Raw genomic sequence first — 25064 nt, 5'->3', positions numbered from 1 at the left:
TGGCAGGGTTGTTAATGACAGTAATGGCAGTGTGCTACTTAAACAGGATCTAGAATATTTGGGCAGATGGGCTAAGAACTAGCAACTGAAGTTTAACCTTGACAAATGCAAAGTACTGCATATGGGTAGAAGTAACCCCAGAGAAACATACCAACTGTGTGGTACTACACTTTATGTGGTAGAAAATGAAAAAGACCTGGGAGTAATTGTGCAGTCAGATATGAAGTTTTCTGAGCAATGCAGACAGGCTGCTAGGGCAGGTCATGGAGTTTTGTCAATGATATATAGGAATTTTGCTAGCAGGGAAAAGGAGGTTTTTTTTTTTTTTTTTTTTTGATTTGGTAGTTGTTGGCGCATCGGCTTCTGTGGCCATATTGCACCTCCCAAGGTTTTTGCAGTACTTTGATCCAAGCCCGAGGTGGGAATCGAACCCGCGACCTTTGGGTTGCCGGGCAGGTACTTTACCCACTCGGCTAGCCCGGTCGGCTAAAAGGAGGTGAATTGTCCCTCTGTATAAGGCAATGGTCAGGCCATGCCTTGAGTATTGCGTACAGGTCTGGAGGCCTAATTTTAGGAAGGATGTAGATTTGCTTGAGCGTGTACAGGAGAAGGACAACAAGATTGGTGAGGGGAATGAAGGAATTCTCTTACCAAGAGAAGCTTACGTTCTGCAAATTGCAGTGGCTAGAGACTAGGCACCTGTGCAGTGATCTGATTGAGGTGGATAAGGGCTTGAATGGGTTGAGCATGCTGAATTCTGATGGGATTCTTCCACTTGTTCAGATTACGAACCTAAGGGGGCATAAATTCAAATTAAGAAAAGATAGATGTAGAATAGAGGTGCGGAAATTTGCCTTTAGCCAGCGGTTGGTTAATTGCTGGAACAAACTTTCATCTGTTGTTGTGGAACTTGATAGGTTAAATAAATTTAAAGAGGAACTGGACAGGCATTTGGAAGGAATGGTGTGATTTTTTTTTGGCTGATGCTGCATAAGCTCATACACTTGCTTTCTTGCATCACATGCCACTACTACTTTGTCAGGATGAGACAGATGTACACAGCACTTTGGGCAGTGTGAATGTCGATGCAAAATATTCATTTAGTTTGTTAGCTACCTGAGCAGGATCATAAACAGTTGACCCATCGATATCAAGTGGACCAATCTGATTCATCCCCTTCCTTCTAGAGTTTACATAAGTAAAGAACTCTTTGCTGTTTTTCTTTGCATCCCTTGCCAAAGATTTCTCGTAATCTGCCTTCGCATGCCTAACCTCCTTTGTAACTTGGTTACAGATCAACTTGTATCTATCATAGGCTTCTGTGTCATGTGTTAATTTGTATGTATCCCATGCATGTTTCTTCTCTGCCATATGCCTCATCAGTTCATCTGACATCCATTTAGGCCTAAACCTTGAACAATATTTCTTAGTTGGTATGTATAGCCTATTAGCTTCCAAGATAAGTTCTTTGAATGCTTCCCATTTTGCACTTGCTGTTGGTAACATCATCAGTTGGTCCCACTGTATAGAATTTAAATACTGTCTCAGTCCATCATAGTCGCCTTTACGAAAGCAATAACCCTTCCCTTTACCCCTAATGGTAGTTACCTCTTTGAGTAAATCCCACTTCAGCACACTGTGATCACTGCCACCTAGTGGTTCATTTATCTGCAGATTCTTAATGCATGAAGAATCACTGCTGATAATCAAATCAAGAGTATTCTTCCCTCTAGTTGCCTCCTGAACATGCTGATGTAGAAAACAATCATCCAATAAATCCACAAATATATCACCTTTTGTGCCCTTGCTAGTGTGTGAGTGACCAGCCCCCAAATTCCAGTCAATATCTGGGAAATTAAAATCCCCCATTATAAGACTCTCTGATTTACTGGCCCACTATTTCCCTGTACAGTTTCTTATTATACTCATCAGAGTCATTAGGCCTATAGCACACTCCTACTCTCAATTTTGATCTCCCAATGCTTATGTCACACCAAACTGACTCGACACTGCACTGTCCAGCATGTCCACTGGCTTCACTGCCTTGGATTTTACGTATTTTTTTTAACTAATAGCATAACCCCTTCTTCCTTCCTATCCAGTCTATCCTTTCTGTAGACGTTGTACCCCCCAAATTCCAGTTCTGCATTCCTTATATCTGTGTGACACCACGTCTCTGATATCCCAACAATATCTGCCTTTGATGTTTTGAGCAATACCTCAAATTCATCAAATTTATTTACTAAACTCCTAGCATTGGTGTACACGCAAGTATACATGCACCTATTTCTATTCTTAGCTACCCTAACACAACCCATGTGTTTACTTGTACCGCAATGACTCCCGGCCGTCTCTGAAATATCCTGCATCTTGTTTTTCAGGCTTCTGCTCATTCCGATAGAAGCAGTGCAAGAATCTCTTTCACCTCTGCCAGTGGCTACTGTTAATCTATTCGTCTTTGTTTCCCCCCAAGCTAGCAGTTTTCTGATCCACCTAACACTGCCTCGATAGCATCAGCAAATATTATTGCACCCTTTCTATTTAAGCGTATCCCATCCCTGTAGAAGCAATCTCTCCTGTTAACAAGTACCGTCCAGGCTGAAAAAAAAATTCTACCCCTTGAGCCTTGCACAATCTTTCCAGGGCCGAACTGATCGACAAGGCTCTCAATCATATACTCCCTCCTATCGTGTCTGGGCAGAATTGCAGACACTTTCAAATTCAACCCTATTTCACGGCTTTTTTTCAACAGTGACTTGTACTTGTTAAGCAATTCTGCCGGTCTCCTACTCTTGATATCATTAGTGCCAACGCGTACAACTATATCACCTTTTGTGCCCTTAAAAGATGATATCTGCTCTACAACATCATCAACCTTTGCCCCTGGCAGACATACGCTGGTTCTGTTCCACCTATCCTTTTTACAATGCATGTTCCTCATTTCCCTGACAATAGAGTCACCAACAACTACTAGTTCCTTTGGGACCAGCGCATTCTGCCTTGGGGGTTGCCGCTGTGTTGCGCGACGACCAAGTGCAAGCTCTGGTGTTGATGTGGGCAGCTGAGAGCTTGATGGGCCCCTCAATTTAGTTCCTTCGAGGGCATCCACCCTGTCCTTCAAGCTCTCATATAGGCCCATAAGAACGCCGAGTTGTTGCCTGATTTCGATACACTCCTTGCATGGCGCACACACAAAGACATCCCCCATGGCAATATCATGTCCCGTACCTGAATGCTCCACAAACATCATGCAAGCTGTGCATTTTAGAAGGCTGTGATTCAGAAGGCAACTGCCCCCCTCAGTTCTCCTCTGAGCCACAGCACTTCCATTAGCTTGAGCCTTTTGTTTTGCTGTTCTGGTCTGAGTCATGTTTCTTTTAATTTAAATAAAATTTCAATTTCAGTTTATAACCCTAAATTATCTCTCAACACAGTTATAACGGGATATATATTTTTTAGTGTCAAGTATTAATTATCTCTGAGTTCCCTTTATATAACTTCCGTATCAGTTATGTATTAATTAATTATGTTACGTTTGTAATCTAAGTCGGTATATGTATTTAGTTAAAAGTACAATTTAAATGCCAACGAAGTTCAAGAAGTTTAATAGATTTTATCGATCACTGAAAATATTATAACCTATACTATACTAACGCTATCTAGGTTCGATATATGACGATCGTATGACAAAGACAAAGGTGGGAAGTTACGAACGGTAATATATGGACACTTAAGTATTAATTAACTTTCAAATCTCGCTGTCTCAATTCAGAATAAACTAACGATCCTTACTAGGTCTATAAGCTACTTACAAAAAATAATTCTATGTAAAAAATATTCAATAAGCGGCTAAATGTGGCTAAAAAAAAAAAAAAAAAAAAAAAAACACTTCTCGTTCAGCGGAGTTGCGACTTGTAACACGTGTATACTCTTACCGATACTTTTATGTAACTGCAAGGCCGAGTAAAGAATAAATACACCAAATTAATCAGAAAATCACAAAATAATGCTATACTGCTAAATTTAAATCAAAAGTTTTTAGAAAAACAATAATTTCAAATCAATAAATACGAAAAATCCACTTAGCGGCTTTGAACACGTCTGGCCCCTACTAGCCTCGTCAGCAGACTCCAAGGCTCTAAGAGGCATCAGTAAAACGAATGAGGACGAAATTTTCAAGATTATAAATGATGCTAGAACTAGGGGACATAAATTCAAGTTACGGGGGGAAATGTTTAGATTGGACAGCAGGAAGTTTTATTTTAGCCAGTGAGTTATAAATTACTGGAATAAGTTGCCTTCATGGGTGGTAGAGGCCGACAGTTTGGGGAAATTCAAAGGCCATCTGGATAGTACCTTCGGGTAAGGGAAGCACATAGGATGATAGGTTTAATTTCCTTTTTTTTTTTTTATTAATTATTATTATTTATTTTTTTCTTTTTATCATTGTTTTGTTCGGATATACATATATATATTTTTTGGCTGGTGCAGCATAAGCCATATGCTTTCTTGCACCATGCAGCCATTACTAATACTTTGTTGCATCACATGCCACTACTACTACAGTTGAAATGATGCCTTTTACACTACTATCATAGTTGTTTCCTTTAAGAGTTGTCTATAGTGTTTTTTACACCTATATTATATAGAAATTAATTAGATTTTTGGAAGGGTTACTGCTTTTTGCAAATAAATTTGTTCCATCAGTTTGTGCGTAGCGCAGATGAAGTGCATTAATGTAAACAAGGCAGAATCTGGGGGACAGGGATCATATATAAATTGATGAAATTTTTAGATATGGCATACACAGCAAGATATATCCACCTTTCTATAATAACATGGCCTTGGCTGTGCTCCCTGCATAAGCCTTAATGAGAATCCCTGCAATCATGTTAGAAGAGGAGTGACAGCTTTGTTATTTGGTTTTTTTAGGAGCATTAGCAACTAAGGCCATATTGCTCCGGGAATATGCGGTGGTCATTCCCTGACTTTTCCACATCCTCCGTATTTGGTGGTGACGGGCCCGAACCCCGGTCTAATCAAGAAACCTGTGCTACGCACTGCTGCTTCTTCCCACCTGGCTACAGAGGCGCCTCAGGGGTGACAGCAAGATTAGCTGATCCATATGCTTTCTAGATCATTTCCAATAGGTCTTATTGAGTAGACAATCTAGCAACTGGTTTGCTAAGATCTTTAAAAACGAACTCTTGTAATATAAGGAATATTGGATCTCACCACAATGCTTGCCATAACCTCAACAGACATTATTATACTGCATACCAGAGAGAAAATTTCTTCAGACATTGTATTTCTATCCAATTTGTAGTTAATAATTTTGGAAATCATTCTTGGTGCGTCAAGTATATTTCTTATTATTTGTTTTAAACTATTCAGCAAATATTAAGATTAAGCTTTTTTTTTTTTTTTTTTTACCTACCACTTGATTACTTTTGAGATGACACCATTTCACTTAAAAATAGGGCAAATGATATATAATGTATATTCTGGTGACAAAAATATTTGTACAAAATTTCTTTTCTTTTACAAGCAATACATTTTTTAATGAATATATATGTGAAAGGGGAATGGGAATTTGGTTCTTTTAAAAACACAATAAAAAAACTTGGGGAAACAGATGCACAATAAACAAGAAAAACACAAACTAAGACAGTTCTTTTGAAGCCTTTGGAACATGAACCACTGACAACTCACCTGATCCAATGTAGGGTCAGTACGAGCATTAATCCCAGTCCAACTATTCATTGCACTCACCTGAGTGGCTGTTTGTTGGACTGGTGATGCTGCTGTTGCTGTCTGCTGTATGGGAGCTGCCTGAATGATGATAGGCTGACTAGAATTTTGCCCTTGCATTTGCATTCGAATTAACTGTAGTTGCGCAGGTGTTAACTGAAGCTGGAAAGAAAAGAAAAAAATAAGTCATAACCAAGAATGGTATTCGATTATATTTAATCAAATATCAAAATGCTCTTTCATTCCTAAAGAGAAAATATTTTTTAGTTCATTTTTCGGATATGGGAACACAAGACAACTATGTTGAAAAATTGGCATTTAAGAATAACAGGAACAATTCGATTAGTTTTAGCCCAAAGCTGATTCAATAGGGGCTTTAAGAATCCACATGACCTTTAGTGATATCCTGCTCTTCATGTATTCAGTACAGACAGCTGAAATTCAAAATATCTTTTAATAAGTGTTTTATTTTGTCATTGAAAATTCTAGAGAAATTTCACTGAAAATTTTATTAGTTATCAAGCAAAAAAGTAAAAATGTAGGACCTATGTTAAGCCTAGTGTCAATAATTATATGCATGTACCAAAAAATATTAATTTAAAATTAATGTGCACCCCTCACATCTAATTACTGAAGCACATGCTCTTAACATTTTATGGCACTACACTTTGATCTTAGCCAAAAGGCTGAGAAGCGATGGCAGTGCATCCAGTCATTATGCTCTTGACTCCGCATCATGGAAGAGTGTGGCTTGTGTTCAATTATTGCAGTGTGTGGGTTTTTCCAGCCAACATTTTGGTCACTCTCACTTTCGGTTTTAGGAGCATCAGAGACCAAGGCCATACTTCTCTGTATATACTGTCTGTAAATTGCATGTGTTCTGTGGTAGATTTTCTGTTTTGCTAGATGAAAAACCAGAGTTTCCAGGAGGAAAAACCATGCTACCCAACTAACTTGGCCACGTTGTGAAAAAGGCCCAAAAAAAAAATAATAATAAAAAATAGTTCGCAGAACTCTATTCTACCAACTGTGCTACCCACAAGGGCCTCACTCTCAGTCACAGATAATGGAGATACTATTCAAATAAGAAAAAATGATAAAATATGTCTAAAGTGCTGTCTATTTACAAAAAATTATTTAAAATACAGTGCATGCTGCTTATTGTGATCACAGATAACATTATCATTCTTGTAATGTTATCATTTTTATGAAGTCCTGATCAGATGCATACAAATACATTGAAAAAAAAAAAATAATAAATAAATACCATTTGTTGTAAATCAGCACTTCAGTTTATGTTATCACTTTTTTGCCTCATCGCAGTTTACATGTGCAGCAGAAGTGATTATGTAACATCCTAATTTTTTTTTTAAAACTCCGACATGTTGCGTGTCTAGTTAATGCTGTTGCTTTGTACAGTTCATATAATTGTTACTATTGTTATTCCATAAAAAGAAAGTACTCTATCTCTACTCCTATCAATCTAACTATTTTACAGTAGAGAATTAACCTTTTTCTAATTCTTGATTTTAATATTTTCTTTATTTGTTTTTAATAGTTTGTATAGATTTTTAGAAACGTTATGACAGTTTCGATTGATGACTTTCTCGATGAAATAGTGGCAGTCAAATTAAAGTATTTTATATTGACTGATTTTAATGCTTTCTTTCTGTCCACTTTCACCATTTTATGTACATGTTTCTGCTCTGAATCAGTAAATAACACTGAATAGCAGCATTCTTAAGTGATCACAATACACAATATCCACTGTACTTGTTTTCAATATAAAAAAATTGATTTTTCACAGTTCTGTTCAGAAAAAACTGAATATAAAAGACAGCATCAAAAAGTGAACAACTCTGAATTATTTTTTGCAGATTTTTAAGGTTATAATTGAGGCAACATTTTACACCATAAGTGAAGTGCACACGTGAGGAAAAGAAACTTGGTGGCATGACCAGTAAAACTTAATATGAATTTTACTTGTGGGGCCACCTCAAGTCAAGGTGTGAAAATATGTACTCTCATACATCTTAAAGAATAAACTATTACTATGTGCATTCAGATAACAACTGAATGCACAGGAATAATTCATGTTCCTCTGAACTGGCAAAAATATATATTTGTTGTTGTCATAGGAATGGTGCTTATTGAACATATACTATATAATATCGGTGTTTAGATACACCATAGACACTCTTAAAAAACTACAAAGTAGTTGTTGCGGGCATCATTTGCTCTTTCTCATATTGTGCTCTGCCTTCACGACGAGTTGCCATTATACTGCACTACCTCAAATAAGTAATGCTTCACTAATAGAGAAGACTATTGTTACTTATTCTCAGTGAGTACCACCACCCAGACATGTTTCAAGGCTATTGGCCCATCATCAGTGGGTGGGCAGGTACCCTAGTATTGCAGACATGACGACCCAGTTGTGAAGTTAATCGCACAATATGAGAGATGCCAAAAGGTGTATAAGATAATATTTTAAATAATTAAATGCACTTGGCATAATACTTTAAGAGTTTAATATCTATATAATATCGGTGTTTAGATACACCATTTTAAGAGTGTCTATGGTGTATCTAAACACCGATATTATATAGATATTAAACTCTTAAAGTATTATGCCAAGTGCATTTAATTATTTTAAAAAATTTGAACATATACTGTAACAGTTCACAATGGTTCCAGACATGACAGACACCCTGCAATTGAAAGAGATGAGGAACAGGGCTTAATATCAAACAGTTAATACTGAAAACTGTTATGTTGTGTAACACAAAGGTGGTTACACAACACAGAAATACTTTATTGGAAATATGGTGTGTATTATACTTATATATCACACACCATTTTCACACACACCTCGCTAATCTGGTTACAGTTAATACAGATATTGGATAATCTGGATCAAAATATGAAAATTCTGTTCACAGTCTAGTACTTTGAATGACACAAGGGATTTAGGAAGGCAGATGAGTAACTGTTACTGCATGCTGATTAACTGTGCAGAGAGAGATGGAACAAACATTAAATTGTCTTGCGTGTTGTTCAATACTGTTGATGACAGCCGGATGAATGCTATTGCTTCATACATATATATGTACACAAATTAGCATATTTTTATAATCATCGGTTCTAAAGAATTAAAAAGGCAAATAAAAAGAAAACATTTTACTTTAACTTGAAAATGACATTCCTGGGGGAAAAAAAAAAAAAAAAAAAAAAATTGTTGAAGAATTTGGTATTGGCCAACAGGCTGTGTCAGATATTAAAAAACAAAGGGAATCTATAAAGACATTTCCTTTAAAATTCGACGTGGGGAGTGATAAAAGCAGTGTATTAAATAGAGAGACATTAAAAAAGCCAAAAGAAGTGTTGCTTGAAGAAGCTGTATTTAAGTGGTATTCATAGCAACGATCAAGTTGCATTGGTGTGTAACGCCAGTGCCACCTGATAAATGTATAAAAAGACAATTAACAACATAAAAACTATTGTCTTTTTATAGTTTTTAAATAAAGGCTCTACAGTGATTTTGTTTTATTTATTTTCATCAGCACTACCTATATCATTAAATTTTCCATTTATTTGTGGTCTAAGTTTTTTTTTTTTTTTTTTTTTGTCTTTTAGGGCTATCATTTGCTTCACTTTAATTTCTGGAAAATGTTTAGTTTTTTGAATTCTCTTTGAGTAATGCCAATAGTTCATCTTTACTTAATGGATGGCAATACTTACCGTATGTATGTTTTAATAAAAGAAATTAAATTTTAAAATATTTTGTTTTAATCTTTTAATTTAAAAAAAAAAAGGTTTTTTTTTTAGACATAATATAGAATGACAAGGGATTTAAATGACACATCAGCCTCTTCTTAAAAGACCATTAAGAAACATGCATGTATATTTCAGCTTATTATGTATATAAATATTATTAATGAATTAAAAGAGATGTTACAGGGGATCCTTGTTATCAAAGGATAATTGGTTCCAGAAAATTCCACTTAAAACGAATCCACTTATAATGGGGACCAAATTTTCATAATGTGTATATACTTATACATAGTAAAAAATGGATCAAAGGAACTGAAAAATGAGAATTACTTTATTAGACATTTTTTATTATATGTTGAACAATGTAAGGTTAAGTAAAGTTTATTGAAGTTGCACTATTTTTCAGTTTTACAAAAAAGAAAAAGTCCAGAGGTTTTTTTTTTTTTTTTTTTTTCCCCCCAGATAAAATTGTGTTGTAGCATTTAGTTATGTTTAACTTAGTGCTTAACTTTTGCTGCATGATAATGAAGAGGGTCATTCTCACAATCTCATATTCAAGTGCTTGGTCAATTTTCTCGAGGGCTTCCTTTAATTCTTTAATTTTCAAATCCTTGTAACTGCGGGGACTTTAATAATGAACTCTGATACTGGGGACTCCCTGTATATATATTTAATACTATTAATTCCCACCATTTTCAGGTTTATTTCAAAAAATTGATTTTTTCAAATTTGGTGTAATTCACAGCATATGAAATTTGAAATTACTTATATTGCTTCCCATAGAGTAGTATTCATCTTCTTGAGAGAATACAGAGTTGTGTTCTCATCTTTACTATGTGAAAACAACAAAAATTTCGAAAACAACAAGGTAAGCACAGATATTTTTTGAGATAGTGGGAGAAGAAAAACAAGTAACTTGAAAATATAAACAAGCACAGCATCAGCACTTGTTCAGCACCATGCCACTTTAAGCAAAGAACCAAAGTCTCAAAGACAGTGGCAGGTTCTCACAATTTGTATATAAAAATGGAGGGGGAAAAAAATCACTTCAGAAGCTACTGCAGTAAAAGTTTGACTGCATTTGGGAAGGTATAAAAAATTAATTTTTAATCATTGATTAACAGTTAACTTTAGTGACAGATGACCCAGCAGTGGTCATCTGTCAGGTGACCACTGCTGGGTTAACTAAAGCAAAAAAAAAGTGAAAGACAAAATAAATTAAAATACAGACTGACCATAGAGTCCCATTTTGCTGGCCTTCCAGCAAGATGGGGCTCTTGCTGGCCTTTCAAGTGTGTCTTATGCAGTGATACATTATAACATATTAGATCACGGCATCCACAAAGCAATATCCACTAATTAAAAAAATAATAATAACTGTTTTTAATTTCCTGATCTATTACTGGTGAGCAAGCAAAAGTACTTCCAGATATAAAGATTATAATCAAAATGCAATAATTTCTCGCTTCCTCCTCTCCTTCAACCCATGTACTCTAGGCTAAATCGCATACGAAAAGCATACTAGATCACCACATTGCTACTTTGTTGTAGGTGTCATTACCTCTGCGCATGCTTCTCGCACAAATTTCAGCCAGTTATGTTTTATAATCATTATATGCATTAGAATAACAAGCAAGATATTATTTTGTGACCATGAAACATATAACTCATCAATTATATATTCAACTAAAAACAAATCCTTATTACTCACAGGAATTTGTTGTATTTCTCCATTATTGTTGATGAACTGTTGAACAATTTGCAATCCTCCTGCTTGCTGGACTTGACTCTGAACTGGTTGTTGAAGCTGTAAGACTTGTGGCGTTGCTGCAGCTGCCTAGGGCAGGAAAAAATTATCTTAATGAATATTAGTGACATTTGTTCTGTTTTATGCAAGGACTGCTAAGTGGCAAAAATTATAGTTTCGCAAAGTTTTAGTTATCACTCAAAACAATTCTACTAAAAAAAAAATTTCATAGAAAAACAAATGCAAAAAACTGTTAAAAAACTAATTGAGTGGTATGGTTGTTAACCATGTGAAGTTTAGAGCTATGATAATTGCATAGAGTTCTGCAATAAACCTGCTACAGTTAGCATTAGCATTAGTAGAGGCATTTGATGCAAGAAAGCAAGCTTATGCAGCATCAGCCAAAAAAAAAAAAAAAACCCCACTTCCACTTCACCCCTCTGTTCGTTCAAAATACCTGTCCAGCTGAGCCTTAAACTTATTTAGGCTATCAACCTCCACCACAAGGGATGGAAGTCTGTTCCACCAACCAACCACCCGCTGGCTAAAGGCAAATTTCCGCACGTCTATCCTACATCTGTCTTTCCTCAATTTGAATTTATGCCCTCTCAGGTGCCCTCTCTTCTGAGCTGGAGGAAGAATCCCATCAGCATTGAGCATGCTTAAACCATTCAAGGCTTTATACACCTCTATCAGATCACCTCGCTGGTGCCTAGTCTCCAGACAATGTAATTTGCAAAATTTAAGCCTTTCTTCGTAGGAGCACCCCTTTGTTCCATTCACTAATCTTGTTGCCCTTCTCTGTACTCATTCCAGCAGCTCTACACCCTTCTTGAAATGAGGCCTCCAGACCTGTATACAGTACTCTAGGTGTGGCCTGACCATTGCCTTATACAATGGAATAATCACCTCCTTATCCCTGCTAGAAAAATTCCTGTATATCATTGACAATACTCCATGAGCTACTCTTGCAGCCCGTCTGCACTGCTCAGAGAACTTCATATCTGCCTGCACAACCACCCCCAAGTCCCTTTCATTCTCTACCACTGTCAGTGTAGTACCACAGAGTTGATACGCTGCTCTGGGGTTGCTGTTTCCTATGTGTAGTACTTCACATTTGTCAATGTTAAACTTCATTTGCCACCTCTCAGCCCATCTGCTCAACCTTTCCAGATCCTGTTGCAGCAGCATAGTGTCAGTAGTGTCCTTGACAACCCTGCCAACCTTTGTATCGTCGGCAAACTTGGACATTAAGCTTGATATACCATCATCAATATCATTTATAAATACAGAAAACAATAATGGACCCAACACTGAGCCCTGAGGGACTCCACTAATAACAATAGTCCACGATGAGCAGTGTCCATTGATTACCACTCTCTGTCTTCTCCCCCTCAACCACCCCTTTATCCATAGCAGCAATTTGCCTCCAATGTCACACTGCTACAATTTGTGTAGCAGTCTTCCATGTGCAACAGTATCAAAAGCCCTTCTAAGATCCAAGTATATAATATCAAAGTTATTCCCTGCATCCAGTTCTTTTGTGACTGCATCATAGTATCCAATCAAGTTGGTCAGGCAAGACTTCCCCTTAACAAAACCATGCTGTGTCTGAGCTATAACTGAAGTCTTGTCTAAATGATCCTGCAGTGTTTCTTTAACCAGTGCCTCCATTAATTTTCCTGAAACAGAAGTTAAGCTCACAGGTCTATAATTACTTGTGTCAGCCTTTGATCCTGCTTTGTGAATTGGGGTCACATTTGCACATTTCCAGTCTGTGGGTACCTCCCCTGAGTCCAAGGAAGCGCTCATAATTATGGCTACGGGTTTGCTTACTTCCTTTGCTGCCTCCTTTAATATAACTGGATAGATCCCATCCACCCCGGGTGCCTTTCTTGTGTTTATCTTCAACAGTTTCTCCTCCACCTTACTCCCAGTTATTTCAAGATTCTGTAGCTTACTGCTAGAGTTGAATACACCTCTGGCATTCCCCTTGCTGAATAACTCCTCATGTGTGAATGTCGATGCAAAATATTCATTTAGTTTGTTAGCTACCTGAGCAGGATCATCAACAGTTGACCCATCGATATCAAGTGGACCAATCTGATTCATCCCCTTCCTTCTAGAGTTTACATAAGTAAAGAACTCTTTGCTGTTTTTCTTTGCATCCCTTGCCAAGGATTTCTCGTAATCTGCCTTCGCCTGCCTACCCTCCTTTGTAACTTGGTTGCATATCAACTTGTATCTATCATAGGCTTCTGTGTCATGTGTTAATTTGTAAGTATCCCATGCATTTTTCTTCTCTGCCATGTGCCTCATTAGTTCATCTGACATCCATTTTGGCCTAAACCTTGAACGATATTTCTTAGTTGGTATGTAAAGCCTAGTAGCTTCCAAGATAAGTTCTTTGAATGCTTCCCATTTTGAATTTGCTGTTGGTAACATCATCAGTTGGTCCCACTGTATAGAATTTAAATACTGTCTCAGTCCATCGTAGTCGCCTTTATGGAAGCAATAACCCTTCCCTTTACCCCTAATGGTAGTTACCTCTTTGAGTAAATCCCACTTCAGCACACTGTGATCACTGCCACCTAGTGGTTCATTTATCTGCAGATTCTTAATGCATGAAGAATCACTGCTGATAATCAAATCAAGAGTATTACTCCCTCTAGTTGCCTCCCGAACATGCTGATGTAGAAAACAATCATCCAATAAATCCACAAAAGCCCTGCTAGTGCGTGAGTAACCAGCCCCCAAATTACAGTCAATATCTGGGAAATTAAAATCTCCCATTATAAGACTCTCTGATTTACTGGCCCACTCTATTTCCCTGTACAGTTCCTTATTATACTCATCAGAGTCATTAGGCCTATAGCAAACTCCTACTCTCAATTTTGATCTCCCAATGCTTATGTCACACCAAACTGACTCAACACTGCACTGTCCATCGATGTCGACTGGCTTCACTTCCTTGGTTTTTATGTGTTTCTTAACTAATAGCATAACCCCTCCCCCCTTCCTATTCTGTCTATCCTTTCTGTAGACGTTGTACTCCCCAAATTGCAGTTCTGCATCCCTTATATCTGTGTGACACCACGTCTCTGATATCCCAACAATATCTGCCTTTGATGTTTTGAGCAATACCTCAAATTCATCAAATTTATTTACTAAACTCCTAGCATTGGTGTACACGCAAGTATACCTGCACCTGTTTCTATTCTTAGCTACCCTAACACAATCCATGTGTTTACTTGTACCGCAATGGCTCCCAGCAGTCTCTGAAATACCATGCATCTTGTTTTTCAGGCTTCTGCTCATTCTAATAGAAGCAGTGCAAGAATCTCTTTCACCTCTGCCAGTGGCTACTGTCAATCTATTGGTCTTTGTCTCCCCCCAAGCTAGCAGTTTTCCGACCCACCTAACACTGCCTCGATAGCATCAGAAAATATTCTTGCATTCTTGGTGATATGCAGTACACACTGAGCACAAGGCAAAGGCCACTGTGATGCACATGATCAAGCCATAATAAGGTGCTTAGTCTAGCAGAGCTATAGAGCCATAGTCTAGTCATGACTGTATTAATGCATAGCACAGCCGCAACAGTATCAACTCCCCACGTTGTGGCAGATAGCACTCTTGAGATGTTAAGTTTTTTCAGGCATGCTATTCTGACGTTTTTATGTACTCGAGGAAAGTAGTTTTTTTTTTTTTTTTTAACCAAATATTGCACCAGATGCTAGAAACTATAGAAATTACTTAATTGACCAGTTGGAGTTCTGTGTCCGAATGTAGATTAAGTTGCAAGTTGAGCTTTGGCGATATTGGGATAAACTGCAGCCACACAGACATGACTGTCAGTTTTAGACTCATCTGTATACATTGGAGTGAACTGTGTAGTTTGGGCTGTCAGTGATGCATGCAATAATAATTTATGTCGGGACTGGGAATTTTTTCCATGTTAAGAGTGATAAATCGAATGGCAATAAGCAGTACATCCAGGGAGGAACTGTACAAGGGACAGCCGGTTGTAACTCACCCAAATCAAGTTGCCAATCACTAAGTGTAGACTGAAGGCATACCCCTGTTAGTGGGTAGGTTCTATAAAGATTTTTGAATTTTGAGGAGAAAAGCAGTTTCCAAGTTGGGTGATTTAGTTTCCTTTGAGTTTTGCTGCACATCTTAATAAAAGAATTTCTCTGAGTAAATGTAAGAGAGGTTCATTGGCTTCAGCATAGAAGCTCTGGATTGGTGATATACAGTACACACTGAGCACAAGGCAAAGGCCACTGTGATGCACATGATCAAGCCATAGTAAGGTGCTTAGTCTAGCAGAGCTATAGAGCCATAGTCTAGTCATGACTGTATTAATGCATAGCACAGCCGCAACAGTATCAGCTCCCCACGTTGTGGCAGATAGCACTCTTGAGATGTTAAGTTTTCTCAGGCATGCTATTCTGACGTTTTTATGTACTCGAGGAAAGTAGTTTTTTTTTTTTTTTCTTTTTTTTTTACCAAATATTGCACCAGATGCTAGAAACTATAGAAATTACTTAATTGACCAGTTGGAGTTCTGTGTCCGAATGTAGATTAAGTTTCCTACAAAAGTGTATCCCAATGGTCTTTTAATATGAGAGGCGGAAATCATTGTTTCTAGTCCATGTAACAGTTTTGTTGATTGCATCTTGTAACTGTCTTTCAATAATTTGCATACTGACAGAAGATAATGAGGTCATCTGCATAGAGTGGTATATACTGTTTCTGGTAAGTTCTGTATTATATAGTTTATGATAAATAAAGTTGCACTACGTACTGAACCCTGTGTGATCCCTTCCTCTTAGAGAAGTTAACAAGATAGATGGTTATGGAGTCGAACCCAAAAAGTCCATTTATGCAGAAAGTTTTTAAAGAACATCAGGAGATTGCCCTACAATCCTAGGTGTCATATAGGTCCTGCAATATGTCATATTTCCATGCAGTGTCAAAGGTTTTTTCTATGTCAAACAGTATCATAATATGATGTTATTTTCATACAAAAACACATGCAGATGTTTATTTCTGACTGAATCAGCAGATCAACAAGGGTGGATCGATCTTCAAGAAAACGACATTGCACGGGATTGAGGATATCATGTTGTATTAGGAACCAGGTTGAGCATTGATCATTTTTTTTTCACGACCTTGCTCATATAGCTAGTCAGAGCAATGGATCAGTAGTTCTGCAGATTGGTAGGGTCTTTTTCAGGTTTTGGAGAGGCCAAAATGTAAGCATGGCACCATTTTGTTTGGGAAAGCATGTTCCATAAGTAGCCTATTATAGAACAAGAACAGCATCTTGAGGGTTGGTTCAATAAGTTAAGAAATCATTATGTAGTGAATTCCATCAGGTCCTGCTGCAAAGTGTTTGTGGTACAACAGTAGGGATTGCATTACTGGTAACCAGTTTACCAGTGAACCGGTAAATGGTAAAAAACACGTCTCAATAAAATTACCAGTAATTCTTTACTTTTTACTGGTATTTCAGCACAAAATTTTCAGTGTTACATTCAAATGAGTAATTGAAAGACTTACTATGCCAAAAATATGTTTCCTATACTTTTATTTCTGAGGGACTATATTGCGTACTACCCAACACAAGTAACAATAAGCTTAGAGTTATTCCAGAAATGACAATGGCACGAATGCAGTGGTTCCTAATGCAACTCTAGGTAGAATTGCATTAGGATAAGTTTCTGTTTTATCCATAAAAATAATTTGCTTAACTGATAAGTAAAGTAAAAAAACATTTTTAATTTTAGCAATGAATAAAAATTCACCATGGCATTACTTCACTCACACACAAGGAAGAGACACAGGTGTCTGTATGCAATGCTCAAAAACTATCAGAGCAGTAGGTGGGAGTACTAGTGGACTGCATAATCATGTCCAGCGACACCATAACATCAATTTATTGAAACGAAAAGCAGAAGAAACAATCTAATTCTATTAAACAGTGATTCTAATTAGCAAAAATAGGAGGAATATTATCCACAGGCTATAAAAGTAAAGATATATTAAGTTCGTTTGTTACTTGGTTTTTAGGAGCATTAGCAACTAAGGCCATATTACTCTGGGGATATGCGGTGGTCATTCCTTGACCTTTTCGCACCCTCCATATTTGGTGGTCACGGGCTCGAACCCCGGTCTAATCAAGAAGCGTGTGCTACGCACTGATGCTCCTGCCCACCTGGCTATGGAGGCGGCGGACATATTAAGTACAAATTTACACTTTATTACCTTACCAATTGTGTGAGATGTGTGACACCACGTCTCTGATATCCCAACAATATCTGCCTTTGATGTTTTGAGCAATACCTCAAATTCATCAAATTTATTTACTAAACTCCTAGCATTGGTGTACAAGCAAGTATACATGCACCTATTTCTATTCTTAGCTATCCTGACACAACCCATGTGTTTACTTGTACCGCAATGACTCCCGGCAGTCTCTGAAATATCCTGCATCTTGTTTTTCAGGCTTCTGCTCATTCCAATAGAAGCAGTGCAAGAATCTCTTTCACCTCTGCCAGTGGCTACTGTTAATCTATTCGTCTTTGTCTCCCCCCCAAGCTAGCAGTTTTCCGACCCACCTAACACTGCCTTTAACACTGACAAATGTAAAGTACTACACATGGGAAACAGCAACCCCAGAGCAACGTATCAACTCTGTGGTACTACACTGACAATTTCACATATCAATTAACAAATTGATACATGAAAATCGGAAGATTATTTTCCACGGGTTAGCAAAATTAAAACAAATTTATGCTTACGTGCATAGCTTAATTAATACGTACTGTAATATGTACATACTAACTAGTTGATATTTCTGTTCACTACCATTTGTGGGTGGGGTTAAAATTTAAAACAGTAAAAAAAAGATGAGCAATCAATAACAAAGAACACAGCACACACAAGTGAGAACAGAGTAACAAGTTGCAAAGCTTAAATATTAGGAATGAAGAGAAGATTCTGAAAATTTATTTTTTATATGATTGAAGATTTCATGGAAGTGCAAACACCTTTCACCATAATAATGTAAACACTCACAGAATTGCAGGTGTCGGTATTATCACAAATTCAATAAGATAGAGTTTATCCGTCTATAATAGATTGCACTAACAGAAACGCCCAATAAATTGGAAACTGCTAATTGCTTAACGGTTGTGACCATCAGAAATACAACCGGACAATGTAGTACCGTTGGAGACAAGCTTATGGTAATCTGGAGTGCTGCTGTCTCCTGCCCCGATTAAGCAAAGTAAACCCTGGCTATTTTCTCGATTGAGTTCTGTTCTTTAAGATTTGTCCCAAATAAATGGCTGCCCCGATTAACCAGAATCCTCTCTCTCTTTTTTATATTTAAAAAAACAACTTTATTCTTATTTTTACATAAATATATAATAATAACTTTATTTATCATCAATTATATAATAAAATACATAGAACGAATAATTTGACTCCAGTTCCAGAGGGCGCATTTCGCAGACCCCCCCGGAACTGGGGGTCTGTGAAACGCACCCTTTGGATCTGGTCCACGGTTTGGGAAACTCTGCTTTAGTCTATTATCTTTATTTCACATGATTATGAAAAGAAAATAATGTTTAAAAAATATCTGTGAAAATATTCTAAGATAAGAGGTATACATACTTGTGCTGCAGACTGCACTTGTACTTGAACTTGGGAGGCAGCTGTTGGCTGGGCTTGCTGTATCTGTTGAGTACCATCATTGGCAACCTACAGATAGAGTTAAAATAAATAAATATAAAAATAATGAAAATTATCATACTGCAACCCATATGGGTAAAAAAAAATTAAATGACATGCAAAATCTCTTAAAAGTTTAAACATAAGAAATTACTCTTAATAGCTTATTTTATAAAAAGTAACTGCAAAAAATATTAATAATTAATATTTAAAAATATTAGTCAGCATTTATAATAATTATCAGAAATTCCAATACACAGTTTAATAAAATAAAACGAAAATAAAAAAATATATATATTTAATAGAATTACTGGGGGATGGTTGGAAGATATAAACCATAACTTTCTGCAAGTCTCAATACCTTTAAACTGCTCACAAACAAGGATGATTCATGCAACTAGGGTATAATACATTAAGGTCCTAAAGGATCCAAATACTCTCAGACTAATCACAGCTGAAAAAATCGTTCATAGCATTTCAGTAAACGTTTGAAGCAAGGTGAAATGCTTCAAATAGCATTGTTGTGTCATTACCAATAACTAAGAAAATAAACCATCCACTCATTGTCCAAAGAGAAGCAAAAATAGAAATTTGAATTTTATAGATATATCAAAAATAATGTCCTTAAACAAAAACTGGGGGGGGGGCAATAAACTAATTTAAATTATGAAGGAATGTTAAGATTATTGGCTAAAATACAGATTCAGTAGAATGGCGTGTGACATTCCAGCTGAACTTAACTATATGGGAAAGAAGATGAAGGATGGATACTCAATAATACATGAACAATACAAATATTGCAGACTTGCCATTAAAATGTTATACAATTAGCCACAGAACTTATAGAATTAGCCAAATAATGTATCAGTATCAGCATTTAAGCAAATACTAGCTAAATACACAAGTGAAAAATTTTCATACAAAATATTTGTGCTGGATTTTAGAGAGTAATTTGTTCTGGGAATTAAAAACATGGCATTATCTATGCAGTTTAAATCCTTCTGGTGACAAAAAAAAACAGATTAAAGTACAAGATATATAATTACACAGGATCTAGATAATTTGGGCAGATGGGCTAAGAAGTGGCAACTGAAGTTTAACCTTGACAAATGCAAAGTACTGCATATGGGTAGAAGTAACCCCAGAGAAACATACCAACTGTGTGGTACTACACTTTATGTGGTAGAAAATGAAAAAGACCTGGGAGTAATTGTGCAGTCAGATATGAAGTTTTCTGAGCAATGCAGACAGGCTGCCAGGGCAGGTCATGGGGTTTTGTCAATGATATATAGGAATTTTGCTAGCAGGGAAAAGGAGGTGATTGTCCCTCTGTATAAGGCAATGGTCAGGCCACGCCTTGAGTACTGCATACAGGTCTGGAGGCCTCATTTTAGGAAGGATGTAGATTTGCTTGAGCATGTACAGAGAAGAGCAACAAGATTGGTGAGGGGAATGAAGGGATCCTCTTACCAAGTGAGGCTTAAGTTCTGCAAATTGCAGTGGCTGGAGACTAGGCACCTGCGCGGTGATCTGATTGAGGTGTATAAGGCCTTGAATGGGTTGAGCACGCTGAATTCTGATGGGATCCTTCCACTTGTTCAGATTACGAACCTAAGGGGGCATAAATTCAAATTAAGAAAAGACAGATGTAGAATAGATGTGCAGAAATTTGCCTTTAGCCAGCAGGTGGTTAATTGCTGGAACAAACTTCCATCTGTCGATGTGGAAGTTGATAGGTTAAATAAATTTAAGGAGGAACTGGACAAGCATTTGGAGGGAATGGCTTGATTTTTTATTTATTTTTTTTGGCTGATGCTGCATAAGCTCATACACTTGCTTTCTTGCATCACATGCCACTACTACTACAACACTCATCTGAAAGCTGTTTGTGAGTATCAAGGTGTGAAGAAAGCCATGAATTACTCCCCCCCCACAATAATTCAGTAATTTGTTCAGATATTTTATATTTTTATTTCATTATAATAGTGGGATTTTCGTATATCTAACTTGGCTCATTTATTGTTATTTATATATATATATATATATATATATATATATATTGAATTTTTTTTTTGCAAGAAACACACTATTTAGTTTAAAAATAACTAAATGCACAAGGTATAATAAGTTAAGAATTTATTATCTATATAATATCGACAACTCTTAAGAAACTATGAAGTAGTAGGCATCATTTGCTCTGTTTCTCATATTGTGCTCTTCCTTCACGAGGAGTTGCCATGATATTGCATTACCTTGAATAAGTAACCTTCACTAATAGATAAGACCATTGTTACTTATTCTCAGTGAGTACCACCACCCATTCGAGGCTATTTTGTATATGTGTGGGATAATAACTCAACTATCCACTTGTCCATATTAGACTTAGAAAAGCAAAAAGGCAGAGGGAAAGTAATAGTAGGAGTGGAAGAGGAAAAGAAACTGTGTAGAAGAATGAAACAGACAGTAACTCTTTCAACTCACACCACTCAAAAACTCAAACTCCTTGAATAGGCAACGCTTCCCCAGTAGAGAAGGCTGTTGTTACCTATTCTTGGAAACTCCAGACATCATCAGGCTCCCCCTGGTGCCATTTCAGGGCTATCTGGCCCTTCTTCAGTGGGTGGGTAGGTCAGTGGATGGGCAGGTACCCTGGTATTGCAGACATGACAACCCAGAACCCAGTTGTGAAGATAATCACACAATATGAGAGATGCCAAAAGGTGTATATGACAATATTTAAAAATAACTAAATGCACAAGGCATAATAACATTAAGAGTTTATTATCTATGTAATATCGGTGTAGATATTATATAGATAATAAACTGGGTGGTGGTACTCACTGAGAATAAGTAACAATAGTCTTCTCTATTAGTGAAGCGTTACTTATTCAAGGTAGTGCAATATCATGGCAACTTGTTGTGAAGGAAGAGCACAATATGAGAAACAGAGCAAATGATACCACAAATTTAAACAGATATACCAACCATTTAAAACTGATTAGAGCAAATGATGCTTACTACAACAACTACTTCGTAGTTTCTTAGGAGTTGTCTATGGTGTATCTACACCGATATTATATAGATAATAAACACTATTTAGTACATTCCCAAAAAGGTTAACATGTACAGTAACCTTGAACTAAAAGAAAAATTCATAAAAGAATTTTTTTTATGCAGTGGAACTAGAGACCAATGTGTCAATCTTTCATTATATTAACTGATTATTGGTTGAATATGCACGATTTATGGATATATAAAGGCATTATCTTAATTACTTAAATTTCAACATTTCTTCCAATCAGTTTTGATATGAAATCAACAAAGACTGCACACCTAGTCAGCAGGCTTTGAATTACATGTGCCTTTGAATTACAAACTGATTATTCAGCCATTTAGATGGCTGAATAATCAGTTTATTCTTAAACATGTTCATTGTTAATTTCTATTATCCATAGGTTTCTTTGCACCTAGCATCTCTTTGTATCAGTAAAAGCTTAAATTGATTACCACTCCTAATGCTAAATATTAATATTCATTTAAGGTAATTAGGTTATGTTAGGTTAAAAGTGGGTGTTTGTGTCTGTTAAATGGCAAAGCAATTAAAGCAATGAGGCATCAATACTTTGCATCTGTAAATGCATGTATTCTTCAATCAGTTTGCTCTCTGAAGGATAAAAAAACCCCAAGTTTCCCAGAGTGAAAACCATGCAACCCTCACATGAGACTAAATCAATATTGAAGAAGGGAAAAAATCCTAGTTCCTAGTGTCATGCAGAGATTAAAACTTGGCCTTTTCCCACTCAGTGTGAGAGGATGGTGATTATAACCACTGCAATATCCCATAAAGGCCATTTACTCCAACCTTTAAATTATGGTATTTTTTACCTTTGTTCACTTTATTAGCATTAGAGGCAAATGATGCAAGAAAGCAAGAGTTATTATACACCAAGAATTATACAAGACAAGGAGGTGATTATTCCTTTGTATATAAGGCAATGGTCAAGCCCCACCTTGAGTACCATATACAGGTCTGGAGGCCTCATTTTAGGAATGATGTAGGGTTGCTAGAACGAGTACAGAGAAGGGCAACAAGATTGGTGACAGGAACAAAGGGGTGCACTTACATCTGGAGACTAGGCACCTGCAAGGTGATCTGATCAAATTGTAAGCTACCACAATGAGTTGTCTTCTGCTGCACTGTGCAAGCATTGAGCCTGCTCTTGAAGCTACAATTTGCAGAACTTAAGCCTTTCTTGTTAAGAGGACCCTTTTGTGGCACTCACCAATCTTGTTGCCCTTCTCTGCAATTGTTCTAACAACTTTACATCCTTCCTAAAATGAGGCTTCGAGACCTGTACACGGTACTCAAGGCATGGCCTGACCATCACCTAACATAAAGGGATAATCACATCCTTTGCCCTACTAGCAAAATTCCTTTTTATCATTGACAATACCCCATGACCTGCTCTGGCAGCCTGTCTGCACTGCTCAAAAAACTTCATATCTGACTGCACGATATTACCCCAAGTTCTTTTTCATTCTCTACCAACCTGAGTGTTGTATCTCACAGTTGGTATGTTTCTCTGGGGTTACTGCTACGCATATGCAGTATTTTGCATTTGTCAATGTTAAACTTCAGTTGCCATCTCTTAGCCCATTTGCCCAACTTTTCTAGATCCTGTTGCAGTAGTGTACTGTCATTACTATCATTAACAACTCTGTCAAGCGTCATATCGTCTGCAAACTTTGACATTAAGCCTTTATTTATTTATATATATATATATATATATAATATCTTCATCAATATCATTGATAAATATATAAAACAACAACAACAACAGGCCCAACACAGAACACTGGGGGGGAACTCCACTAATAACATTAGTCCACAAAGAGCCGTGTCCATTGAGTACCACTCTGTCTTCTCCCACTCAACCATCCTTTTATCCATTGTACCAACTTGCCCTTAATGCTACACAACTCCAATTTGTACAGTAGTCTTCCATGTGTAACAGCATCAAAAGCTTTCCTGAAATCCAAGTATATCAAAATTATCAAAATTATTTTTTGTATCCCATACCTTTGTGACCACATCATAGAATCCAATCAAATTGGTCAGAAAAGACTTCCTCTTAACAATCCCATGCTGTGTCTGAATTATTACTGCAGTCTTGTCTAGACAATTCTGCAATGCTTTTTTAACCAATGACTCCATTATTTTCCCCAGAACAGAAGTCAAACTAACAGGTCTGTAATTATTGTATCACCCTTTGATTCCCCTTTGAAGATACATTTAGTATTAGCATTAGCAATGGCCACATGGTGCAAAGAAGCCTATGGCTTATGCTGCACCAGTCAAAAAAATAAATAATAAAATAAAATAATAAGAAGAATATTTAAAAAAAAAATAATTAATAAGAGAAAAGGAAATAGACAACCTATCCATTTCCCTCCTCCCATAAGTAGTTGTCCAGCTGACCTTTGAATTTCCCCAAAACTTTCAGCCTCTACGACCCACATAGGTATCTTATTCCAGTAATTTATAACTCGCTGGTTAAAATAAAACTTCCTGCAATCCAGTCTAAACATCTCCCCATGTAACTTGATATTATGGCCCCTAGTTCTAGAATCATTTATAACTGTGAAAATTTTGTCCTTTTTCATTTTACTTATGCCTCTAAGAGCCTTAAACACCTCAATCAAATCTCCTCTAAGGTGCCTAGTTTCCAAGCTGTGCAACTCACATATTCCAAGTCTTCCCTCATATCACCATCCTTTTTCCAATCTCACCAGGCAAGTTACCAGTCTTTGGATCCTTTCAAGAAGTACAATGACTTTCTTTAGGTGCAGTCTCCATACTTGAACTCAATATTCCAAGTGCGGTCTAACAATAGCCTTATATAATGGGATTATGATGTCCTTATCTCTACTAGCAATTGTTCGATAAATCATCGATAGGACATCATGGGCCTTCCTTGCAACCTGTCTACAATACTCTAACTCCACGAGTGACTGAATTGTAATATCCAAGTCCCTTTCCTCCACTACC

General features: G+C 36.8%; 1 protein-coding gene across 3 annotated transcripts in view; it reads right to left on the bottom strand.

The window, feature by feature from the left end:
- The window catches only part of Nf-YC (nuclear factor Y-box C), a 117850-nt gene that overhangs the window by 20797 nt on the left and 71989 nt on the right, over nt 1-25064 (bottom strand). For 2 of the 3 annotated variants that reach the window (XM_090371485.1, XM_090371483.1), the window contains exons 7-9: nt 18959-19045; nt 11237-11362; nt 5713-5913 (exon numbers count right to left, since the gene is read on the bottom strand). In XM_090371485.1, the coding sequence (XP_090227611.1) occupies nt 5713-5913; nt 11237-11362; nt 18959-19045 (414 nt within the window). The remainder of the gene's footprint in view (nt 1-5712; nt 5914-11236; nt 11363-18958; nt 19046-25064) is intronic. The other variant, XM_090371484.1, reaches the window with a different exon arrangement.

This window comes from Mastigoproctus giganteus, chromosome 4, assembly GCF_048544385.1.
Source record: "Mastigoproctus giganteus isolate SK-2022 chromosome 4, ASM4854438v1, whole genome shotgun sequence".
Taxonomy (NCBI): Eukaryota; Metazoa; Arthropoda; class Arachnida; order Uropygi; family Thelyphonidae; genus Mastigoproctus; species Mastigoproctus giganteus.
This window is presented reverse-complemented; position numbering and strand designations above follow the sequence as displayed.